The sequence below is a fragment of the Hypanus sabinus genome, unplaced genomic scaffold (genome assembly GCF_030144855.1).
Source record: "Hypanus sabinus isolate sHypSab1 unplaced genomic scaffold, sHypSab1.hap1 scaffold_62, whole genome shotgun sequence".
Taxonomy (NCBI): domain Eukaryota; kingdom Metazoa; phylum Chordata; class Chondrichthyes; order Myliobatiformes; family Dasyatidae; genus Hypanus; species Hypanus sabinus.
Window position 1 is genome coordinate 860,972 of NW_026781476.1, and position 12,084 is coordinate 873,055.

Sequence of the window (12,084 nt, forward strand, 5' to 3'; positions counted from 1 at the left end):
CAATACCTACTTCTAAATTAATTAGATTAATAAAAGGAGTTTACCCGGCCTTATCTCACTGGGATCAAGCTTGTCCTCAGCCTCAGCTGACTCATTTTCAGCGAGAAAAGCGTGGGCTCAGCAAGGGTGCTGTGGGGGTTACGAGATCCTGGGTAGCAGATTGAGACACTACTGTGCCTCTGAGTGAAGCTCTGCATCACTGGGGGTGATGGGATTCCCGAACAAGCTCAAATCAAGTCCAACACCACGACAGGAAGCTACAACAGTTTATTGATTTCATCATGACAAATGTAAATTAAACAACGTGTAACCTGCTAACTTGCGGGAATAAATAGGCTGTTCCTGATTCACTCAGAGTCACACACAATTAACTGACCAGCGACAACGAGTAACAGATTGAATGATCAGTCCTGTTTCTCACCATCACTCCGCATCAGGGATCAGATCATTATAAAATCACATTTCAGGACAGTGTCCGAGATCGCTGCAGTTCCAGGGCCGCTACCAAGGTATTTATCTATTTAACATCATTATATTGGACAGACCCCTAAATGTATTGTCCTCAGCATAGTGAGCAAAAACTATTCTCTCTCATGATAATTCCACCCCAGACACTGGTGTGCCAGACTGAGCTCCCTTCCCCCTACCGGGCTCCTTCTATCTGTGTATTTCCCCAAGGCCTCACTTAAATGAACTCTCGTACTGGGACATCCAGCAGAAATAGCGCCGCTGGTCCCAAAGGGGAATTACATGCCTGCGGAAACACCTCCGACATCAGAGAGTGTTTGGTTGGAAACGTGACCCGTTAAAACCACTGGGAACTAAATCTGAAGCATTGTCATTAAAGGGGATGGTGAGGAATCGATCAAAATGTCCCCATCCCTTGAGTGCAGATTTTCACACATTCAGATGTTCACAGGTTCACTGTCAGTCCGGGTCTGAGTTCCTGCAGAGACTTCAGTTCCATCTCCCCAGTCTCACTGAAGTGATTGCTCCACAGTCTGAAACAGAGGGAAGAATACAGAGGAAATAAACAAATGATACAACAGTGACTGTAACAGCGAACTGGGGATAATATTTCAAAAAAGCTGACAAACAAATATCACAGGTGAACCCGCGTATCCACTGATATTTTATCACACTGATCATTAACAAGAATACTCACTCGATATTGGCCAGACTTGGGACGGTCAGTATGAGGTGACGGAGAGTGGAGACAGATCGGTCCGTAAGCGAGTTTGATCTCAGGTCCAGCTCTGTCAGTGATGGGTTTGTACGGAGAGCCGAGACGAGATCCTCGGCACCAGAATCCGTGAGACCAACATTCCAAAGCCTGAAGATGAGAGAGTGAGGGTGAAAGACACAGAGAGACAGGAGACGATACAAATCCGCAGTGTTTATCAGTAATACAACTTCTGATCATATCAATGTCAAATGTCAGACACACAGTGACTGTAAACACAATCTCCCACAGTCTGGTACTTACCACAGTTTCCGCATTTTACACTCCGGGTTTCCAAGAGCCGCAGACACCAGTTTCACTCCTGAATCTCCCAGTTTATTAACACTCAGGTTCAGCTCCGTCAGTGTTCGGTTTGTACTGAGAGCGGAGGCGAAATCCTCAGCACCAGAATCTGTGAGACCGACATCGTTCAACCTGGGGATGAGAGAGAGGTTGAAAGAGACACAGACAGGAGACATCAGAAATTCCCAGTGTTTATCAGTAACACAATTACTGATCAGCTTCAACACCTACAAAAGCTGGATGAACTCAGCAGGTCGGGCTGCATCTGTTGAAACGTTTCGGGCCGAGTCCCTTGGTCAGGACTGAAGAAGGATAGGGTAAGGGAGCAATAAAGAAGGTGGAGGGGTGGTGGAATGTGTCGGGTGGAATTCCAGTCAGAGGAAAGATCAAGAGGTGGGAGATGGGAAGCGGGGAGGGATAGGCAGGAGAGGTGCAGAAGGAATGTAAGGGGAAAGCACTATGGGTAGTAGAAGAAGGCAGAATACTGTGAGAGGTGATAGGCAGCTAGAAGAGGAGACAGAGTTAAAGTAGCATGGAGAAGGGAGAGGGAGGGAGTTACCGGAATGTTGGAGAATTCGATGTTCACACCAAGGGGCTGGAGACTACCCAGACGGTATATGAGGTGTTGCTCCTGTAGTTTGAGTTTAGCCTCATCATGCCAGTAGAGGAGGCCATGTATGGACATAACCGAATGGGAATGTGAAAGAGAGTTGAAGTTGGTGGCGACTGGAGATCCTGTCTGTTGAGGCGGATGGAGCGGAGGTGCTTGACGAAGCGGTCCCCCAATCTGCGTCGGGTCTCGCCGATGTAGAGAAGGCCGCAACGGGAGCACCGGATGCAATAGCTGACAGTAACAGATTCACAAGTGAAGTGTCACCTCACCTGGAAGGACTGTTTGGGGCCCTGAACGGTGGTAAAAGAGGAGGTGTAGGGACAGGTGTAGCACTTACACTTGTCAGCTTGATGTTCAATTTCTGACACCCAGTGACTGTAAACACAATCTCCCACAGTCTGGTACTTACCGCAGTTTCTGTATTTTACATTCCGGGTTCCTCAGAGCCTCAGACACCAGTTTCACTCCTGAATCTCCCAGGTCATTCCCCCCAAGTCTAAACACAAAGAGACAAACTAATGAAAAAAGAAATTGAAACCGTGGGTCTGAGGGATTATCTCTCATTCGGATATTTCAGGAAACAGGAAGCCCTTCAGTAGATCACTGATCGGAATTCCCATCGCTGTCAAATTTCACCACGGAATGTCAGTAATTTACTGTCAGTGTGACTCTGTAATTTCCCATAATCTGTCTCCTTCCCCAACAGTTAGAATAGTGTTCCTGATGTGAGAATGTCAGAAGGGGCAGGGTTGAAGGGTGAGAGAACACCCCTCTGAGATGAGGAATCGTGGGTTGGAAAATCTCCATGGGAGATGCGCGCAGAGACCCCCAACGCAGGAAAAGTGGTGGGAAAAATGATCCCCACAGGAGGAAGGAGAGTGATCCCGAGAGGATGAAGGGGGATGGGGAAGAGAGATACCACAGGATGAAGGGGTTGGGGAAGAGTGATTCCACACAGCAGGAATTGAAATGGGGTAGAGAGACTCTAGAGGAGAAAGCGGAATGAGGAAGAGAGATTCCTATTGGAGGAATGGGGATGGGCAAGAGAGAACCCCACAGGAGGAAGGAAATGAACAAGGGAGAACCCGACAGAGGAAGGGGGATGGGGAAGTGATCCCCACAGGAGGAAGGAGTTCGGGAATAAAGATCACACTGGAGGAAGGAGATGGGGAAGAGAGATCCAAAGGAACGAATGGGGAGAGAGAATTGAGATCCCACCGGAGGAAGGGGATTCGCGAAGAGTTCCCACAAGGTAATGGGGGTGGAGATTAGAGATATCACATGGGGAGGAGCACGGGGAAGAGAGAAGAGAACTGACAGCAGAGGGGATGGGGAAGAGGGATCCCCACAGTGGGAAGGGACAGGAGGAAGAGAGACACCGCTCACAGGGGAAAGGGAGTGGGGAAGGGACATCCCATAGGGCGAAGATGGACATGGAAGAGAGAACCCACAGCAGGAAGGTGGATGGGGAAGAGTGATACTCACAAGGGAAATGGGGTGGGGACGAAAGACCCGACAGAAGGATGGGAGAAATTAACGCACAGGAGGAACGAGACTTCTGCAGAGAGGTCCAACAGTGGGCATGGAAGTGTGCACAGAGATCCCACAGGAGTGTCGTGATGAGAAAAGATGTTCCCACAAGAGGTGGTGATGCGGATGTACCTTTAGTAGATCCTTGGGAGAGGTTGGTCTAAACTGACGTCCACAATCGGGAGAAAAGGTGCCCACATGGTGACTGGGTACTGGGGAGTGAGAAATGTCACACAGGTGGAGTGATGGAGATAGTCACTCACGGGGAAGGGCAGAGGAGGCCAATCTCACAGCAGCATTCCTAAACCTTTCACTGGGAAAGTCAGCTCACACTCTCTTGTCCCTCAACGGGAGAAGGGTGGGAAGTTCCTGCATCCCTCCTTGAAGTCAGTGTTGGCATGGGTGTCATTAACAGTGAGAAGGAACAATGTCAATGGACGTCTCACAGGAAGCGAGAAACGGCCATTCCTGTTACTACCATTAAACGAATGGCTATTGTTCATGGTCTGATTAAGTCTCCAAATCCCATCAGAAAGAACCACAGAACCCTCTTGTCCTTGTGGAATTACTGACCGGTCCACTGGTCATTTGTCACAATTTTTCGCAATCTGATTTACTTCGATTTTACCCAATTTCCTTAGCATTGAAACAACACAATGGAACAGTTTCACATTTCAGAGTGAGAGAGAAATCTGGTTACCTCAACTCCTGACACTTGTGTAGCACGGATCCCAGCCGCTGTATTCCTTCAAACTGAATGCGGCAGTTCCAAAAACAGAGGTGTTTTATGGTATCACAGAGTCCAATGACATGAGACAGGACCACGCAGTCAATCGGGGTCAGTGGCATTTCACGGAATGAAAGTACTTCCACAGATCCCAGTGTTTCCTGAGCCAGTCCACGATTTTGAGACTCAAACAGATAGTGCAATGCGTTCAGGAGTCTCCTTTTACCAGCTTCACTCCCAGTGTTTCCTCTCTGGCGTTTAAACTCCTCCCTCACCCAATCAATCACTCGGCAGGTTGTTTCATGAGGAAATGGGCCCAGAAACTCCTCCAGGCACCGAGTTGTCATTGGTGAGGAGAGACCAGCAATAAAACGGAGAAATATGTCAAATCGCCCATCTGTCGTGTTGTGGGCTTCAGTGAGGAATTTCAGGATATCCCCGGGATGTATAGTCAGGAATTGTGCGACTGCAGCTACAAACTCTTGGATAGTGAGGTGTGGGAATGTGTACACCACACTCAGGCCAGAATCCTCTCTCTCCGAAAGCTCCATCACGAACCCGGACAGGAACTGTGAAGGCTGCAGATTGTACTTGATCAAATCTCCATCTGTAAACACAATCTTCTTCCCGGACACTCCTCTGAAGGCCATCTCACCAACCCTGAGTAACACATCACGGGGGTTCTCAATCTTACGGCCGTGGCTTTTCAGGATGTTGTAAATATAGTAGGAGTACAGTTGGGTGATGGTCTTGGGAACTCGTTGCGGGTCCCTGACTCTTTGTATGAAGAAGGAGCCCAGTGCCAGAGCAAGGATCCAGCAGTAGGAGGGGTTGTAGCTCATGGTGTACAGGATCTCGTTCTCCTTCACATAATTGAAAACAGCTTCCGCCACCGTCTGTTCTTCAAAATGTCTGATGAAATATTCCTTCCGTTCCTCATCAACAAATCCCAGGATTTCAGCCCAGACACCGATCTTTGCCTTTTCCAATAACTGTAACGCAGTGGGGCGGGTTGTCACCAGCACTGAACACCCTGGGAGCAGCTTGCCCTGGATTAAACTATACACAATGTCAGACACTTCACACCACCACTCGGGATCTGGGCACTGGTGCTTGGGTTCTGTATCTCTCCGACTGTCAGCAAAATCGATTCTGTGCTTGAATTCATCCAAACCATCGAATATAAACAACAATCCCTCTGGGTTCTTCCAGACCTCTCTCAGGATATTCCCGAAGTAAGGATACTGATCCAGAATCAGTTCCCTCAGGTTTGTTCTGCAGTTAATGGTGTTTAAATCCCGGAATTTGAAACTGAAGACAAACTGGAATTGTTGGTATATTTTCCCCGTGGCCCAGTCATAAACAATCTTTTGTACCATTGTTGTTTTCCCGATCCCTGGGACTCCCGCCACTGCTGCTGAACTTCCAGATTTGGATTTACTCCGGGAAAAGCTGCTCTGGATCAACTGATCAGTCCGGATTTTTTCCAGCTCTCCGCGGAGATGTTTCTCTCTACACTCCTCGTGGTCTCTGCCTCTTGCCAGCAGCTCGTGTTCCACCAGTCTCCGATCTCGAACTGTAGAAATGACCGTGAGCTCAGCGTATCGATCAACCAGCTGGAAAACCTTCACCTTCTCCCTCATCAGGATCGTGTTCACTCTCAGTGTTTCAGTTTGTGCCCGCAGAGTCTCCTTGTGTTTCTGATGAACACCTTCCATGGGAACAGAGAACATATTCAAAATGTTAAATGGCTCATCTGACAAAGAACTTTATAACTGCATTTCAACATTCAGTGTTTGAGATTACGTGAATAAATTCAATGTTTCCATGGATATTAGGACAGAAAGAAAAATTCTGTTCACAGACACCGGAATTGACATCAACGGATTTCCTTTAAAATGCCCAATCCTCATTTTTTGGTTCTAGTTATTTGTGGATGTGAACATTCCCCTGAATGCACTTTTTGAGGAAGCTTAAACAAGCATCACTCCTCACTAACATCTTAACTACGTTATACAGAGGTGTGGTTGAGAGTGTGCTGACCTTTTGCATCACAACCTGTTTCTCCAGCGGCAGTACTGCCGACAGAAAAACCTTGCAGAGGGTGGTTAGGGGAGCAGAGAAAGTTATTGGTGTCTCCCTACCTTCTGTCCAAGTCCTCTTTCAGAGTCGATGCCTCCAGAAGACATCATTAAACACCCCTCACACCCTCTCCATGAACTTTTTGTTCTTCTGCCATCAGGCAAACGCTACAGGAGCATTAAAACCACAAGGCCACTAAACAGCTTCCTCCCACAGACAGTCAGGCGCTAAATAGCTGCTGGACCTGATTCTGCTTTGGACACTTTTCACTTGCACTGGACACTTGTAACTTGATTTTAACAGACATGTGGCTGTTGTGTTTTACTTTTTATTGTTGCGTTTACTATTTATTGTTGCGTTTGTTATGTCATGATTGCATTGCTACTGGGAAACGCTGTCTCATTCTGCCCTGCAGAGCTGATGTACAGTTAGAATGACAATAAAGTTTTCGAATCTTGAATATTCTATTGCAATCCTGACTGCACTCCCGTTACACATTTCACTATATTTAAAACATTGTTTACATCATTAACAGACGATGTTAATGTTGATGTGGTGTGGAAATATGGAGAGCAGGACACTGTGCATTTTGGCAAAGCTGCACATTGGGGAGTCACAGGTGTCCACTGCTCTTGCATCAAAACAGGAGCAGAATACGCGGGAAATACTCAAGTCGGACAGCGTTTTGGGGAGAATCACGGTGAAGTTGTGGATCGATAACCCATCAGAATGACAAGAATGAAAATGGGTAGTTTTCAATCGCAGTGATGGAGGATTGGTGGAAAGATGATATCTCTGTTAATGGAAGAAACCACAAGCGTCTGTCTCAGTGATGTACCTCGTGTTTGTGGGAGAGGGTGGTGAAGTCTTGGCAAACGCTATTAATCAGTCTTGCTGTGGAGGTGTCGGGCGCTGTCTTATGAGGCCTCAGTCTGTCAGAGTCAACCGTGGATGTCCTGTCCCTACAAGTCAGGAGACTCCAATATGGAGAAGAAGCTTTTCCCGATGTAGCAAGCTCCCTCTCTCCGTGCATCTAATGAACACAAAGGAACGGCAGACACTGACACAGCTTGGCACCAGAGGTGTCGCAGGAGATGCCAGTCTGCGTTGAACACCATTTAACATTCACTTAGGGGCTCCAGGTCAAGAATTGTCCCACTGTGTTTACTCCCAAACTCTTCCCCATGCGGGGTACAGTTGAAAAGCAGTGGAGTTTGGAGATCAGAATTTTCCTGCTCCTGGGTGAGCTGCCAATCACGGCCGATGAGCCCACCCGAACAAAGCGACTGGCTGTAAGGCATCAGTGCCCCTTCTCCTGTCAGAAGAAACGCTTTACCAGGCTTAGTGGCTAAACCGCACGTGAAGGCCAGGAGCTGGATAGAGGCTACGCGCCACCGGGAGCATTTAATAGGACGTGGCAGCTCATCCGCACTGCCAACAGCCCCCCCCCCCGCCTTCCGGATAACAATCTTAAGCAACCAAGGGGCACTGTATTATTGACAATCAATCGGTAAATAGGTTTATTATTGTCACATGCACCACTGTAAAATGGAAAACTTTTCTGCATGTGATCCGAACAGATCATTACATCACATCGGTGCAATGAGGTCGTACAAGGAAAAAACGGAACAGGATAGTTCAGGGAAACAGTGTTTCAGTTGCCGAGAAAATGCGGTGCAGGCAGACAATAAGGTATAAGGTCAAAGGATCATTGGGAGGTCAGCGTTGAGTTTTTTTGGGACTATGTTCCTAAACTGTAGAATTCAACACCTTAAACTACAGTGCTGTGCAGAAGTCTGAGGTGTATATTAGGACTGACTCGTTTTGTCTTTTACTTTCTAGTTTGCACTAGAAAATAACTTTATCCCGTTGCGATGCGGTTTGAATGGAATCGTCTGGATGAAAGGTGCTTTATAAATAAGTTATTATTATTAATATTATTATTATTAGTAGTAGTAGTATTTGTTTTTTTTATTTTTTTTTAATTATTATTATTATCTTAGCCTAAACTAGTAAAACCTGAGGTACAGGCTTTGCCAAGCACACTCATGTCTCAATTGATAGCAGATATCAGACTATTCTCGTGGTGTATAGTATTGTGTGTTTTCGAGGATTTACGCAAGTATTTCCGTGTGGGCTTAATTTATTAATACTATTCTGTAAAGCCTTTAGGATGATATCAGCTATTGATATAACGATTGGGATAACGAATACCCTGTTCGTGTTCCATAGTCATTCATTTTGTCCTTTTAATTCAACATATTTCTGGCATTTTATTACTAATTCATTTCTGTAAGTTACGTGTGTTTGGAATGGTTATATATATTTAAAAAGTTGCTTTTGCTTGCTTATTCTGTAAAATTACATTCGAATGCATAATATGAATTACGCTATCTGAAATAATGATCGGACGCAGTATGATATGAAGGACTCCGAGAGGACACTAAAATTGGAGCAGGCTTGTACTGACTGTAAGTTGTGGTGTTTTTCATCAGTTGCAGTTTAAGCAATGTTTTTGTGAATGTTGTCCACCACTTGATTGTGTTTGTGCAAGTAATGAGATTCAGTTAAACTACTGTAGGATCTTGTAAAGTCGGATTGTTTCTAGTTTCTCTTGTAATTTTCAGCATATATCATCTAGAACCTATTGGTCGTTTATTCTGTATTTTTGATAACTACATGTGTTAGCAACCGTGTCCTGTATTGCTACAATGATCTCTTTTGTTTCTGGGAAGAGTTCTCCAACTCTGAGCCAGGGACTCGACGCTTCCTTGTCGACATCTGGTCGGCTCAGATCGTGTGGATGTCTTCCGTGGGGAATCAGACTCTTCCTTTGGTTAGCGTGTTCTACTTTTATGATAGTTTCTTCTTTTTTTCGTTCAGTGATGTGTACCCCTTATCGGATTTGCACATGCGTGTATGGACTGCTGAATCCTGCTTGCATTATGAAAATATGTCAATAGAGCTAATTGTGGATTTCAGAAAAGGCGAGATGAGGGGACACAGCACACCAGTCCTCATAAAGGTATCTGATGTGGAAAGAGTTAGCAATTCCAAATTCCTGGCTGTCAGTATCTCCCAATATCTAACCTGGACCCAGTATATCGATGCAGCTACAAAGAAGGCACAGCAGTGGCTATATTTCATCAGGAGTTACTGACATCACTCTAATATTTCTACAGTTGTAATTTGCAGAGCATTGTAACTGGCTGCATCACCGTCTGGTTCATGGGGACTACTGTACAGGATCGGAGTAAGGCGCACACTCAACGATTCAACTTCTCTGCCATCCAGTTTCTGAATGGACATCGGACCCATCGATACTGTTTCACTAATCTCTTTTGAAATTTCTATTTCTGCACTACTTACTTAGTTTAATATTTCATATAATCACACAGACATGCATAGCTCTATATGTTCAACTTCCAGGCCCTGAAGCTGCTTTGCTGCTCAGCCAGATCCGCTGTCTGACAGGCCACGTACTTCGCATGGAGGACTCCAGGTTACCGAAAGCAGTACTCTACGGAGAACTCTCTCAGGGCAAGAGAGATCGTGGTGCCCCGCGCAGGAGGTACACGGGCCAAATTAAGCAGAGGCTCTCTCAGGCAAATATGGAGGTCAACGAGTGGCAGCCGCTGATCCATGGAAAAGCCAAGAATTTTGAGGAACCCAGAAGAGCGACTGCTGTAAAGAAGAGGGGATGCAAGAAGGATCCATCTACCCAAGCTCCTGCATCCCAGCTGTCCCTGTGTCCCAACTGCTCCCGAGTCCACAGATCCAGAATTGGCCCCGACAGTCACCAACAATCGTGTCATCATCCAGTGCCACCACCCTCCCCCCCCCCCCCCCACACACACACACGCAAACCTACTTTGGAAGGGAACAGGATTTAGGGTATGTTCCATGATCATTAATGGTTGGTGGAACCCCGGAATGTCCATTTCGTCAAATCCTTTTGTTCCCCGGATCTGGAGTACCTGGTGCTGCTGTGTAAACCTTTCTGGCTGCCAAGAGAGTTCCTGGCTGTTATTATCACAGCTGTGTAATAACAACATCCCCCAGTTGTGTGCTATTGTCAGAGAGGGGGGATGATTCCCTTCAGAAATCGGTCAGGAATTCCAAAACCACAAAATTTGCATCAACAGTTCCGTGTGAACAGCAATAGCCGGGTGACCGACTGCTTACATTGCCGGTGATCAGCAGGAGCTCAAGAAATACAGCTCCGATTTGTGCAAAGTCATCCAGGCAGCGAAAGGACAATACAGAGATCGCATTCAGGCACAGCTCTCCACCAACAACGCACACAGCTTATGGAAAGATCTGCACGCCAATGCAGTGCAGTGGTGCTGCCAACATCGCTGCCTGTCTCCCAAAGGATCTAAGTCTCTTTACGCTCGGTTCGATATCGCCAACACTGAGACCCCGAGGAGAGCCGACAAAGCGACCTGCACATTGGTCATCTCTGAGGCTGAAGTTCGCAGGTGTTTCCAACGAGTGGACAGTCGCAAGCCCGCGGGACCGAACGGCGTCCCAGGGCGGGTACTCAGGATGCGCGCGGCACAACTAGCAGTGCATTTACGGATATTTTTTAATCTCACCCTCTCCCAATGTAGAGTTCCCTCCTGCTTCAAATCATCCACCATTGTTCCTGTACCTAAAACGACTAAGGCAACATGCATGAAGGTCTAGCGTCCTGTCGCACTCACCTCAGTAATAAGCAAATGCTTTGAGAGTCTGGTCATGGACTGCATCTGCAGCTTGTTACCACCCACACTGATTCCCCTACAATTCACCTACCGACACAACCGATCAATAGATGGCAGAATAGCCACTGCTCTGCACACCTCCTTAAACATCTGGAGAAGAGAGATGCTTATGTGAGAATGATGTTATTAGACTACATTTTCAGCATTCAATACCATCATTCCCTCCAGGCTTGACAAGAAGCTCAGAGACCTCGGCCTTCACCCTGCCTTGTGCAGCTGGAACCTGTAATTCCTGTCAGATCGCCGGCAGGTAGGAAGAGTGGGCTCCTTCATCTCTATCCCTCTGACCCTCAACACAGGACCCCCTCAGGGCTGTGTCCTAAGCTCCCTCCTTTACACTCTTATGCGCATGATTGTGTCGCCACCCACAGCTCCAATCTGCTAATTAAATTTTCAGGGATACTATATTTATTGGCCAAATCTCAAATAATAATGAGGGAGCCTACACAGTGGTGTCAAGAAAACAACTTCTCCCTCAGTGTCGCAAAAACAAAGAAGCTGGATGCAATGTCGCAAAGACAAGAGGAATGGAGATAGGCTAACCCCTCCTGATATCAATGGATCTGGGTTTGAAGCAGTGAGCAGCTTTAAGTTCCTCGGCATTCACATCACCGAGGACCTCACGTGGTCTGTACACATCAATTGTGTGGTGAAAAAAGGCACAACAGCACCCCTTTCACCTCAGATAGAACCACAGAAATGTAGAACATTATAACATAGAAACAGTCCTTTTGGTCCTTCTTGGCTGTGGCAAACCATTTTTCTGCCCAGTCGCACTGACCTGCACCTGGCCGATATCCCTCCATACACCTCTCATCCATAAACCTGTCCAGGTTTTTTC

At 46.7% G+C, this 12,084-nt stretch overlaps 1 protein-coding gene across 5 annotated transcripts in view; it reads right to left on the bottom strand.

The window, feature by feature from the left end:
• Positions 1–252: 252 nt before the first annotated feature.
• Positions 253–12,084, bottom strand: part of LOC132389627 (NACHT, LRR and PYD domains-containing protein 3-like) — a 52,072-nt gene continuing 40,240 nt past the window's right edge. For all 5 annotated transcript variants that reach the window (XM_059962133.1, XM_059962138.1, XM_059962135.1 and 2 more), the window contains 5 exons: positions 4,369–6,106; positions 2,548–2,634; positions 1,487–1,657; positions 1,166–1,333; positions 253–1,001 (listed from right to left, as the gene is read on the bottom strand). In XM_059962133.1, the coding sequence (XP_059818116.1) occupies positions 914–1,001; positions 1,166–1,333; positions 1,487–1,657; positions 2,548–2,634; positions 4,369–6,106 (2,252 nt within the window). In that variant the 3' untranslated portion in view covers positions 253–913. The remainder of the gene's footprint in view (positions 1,002–1,165; positions 1,334–1,486; positions 1,658–2,547; positions 2,635–4,368; positions 6,107–12,084) is intronic.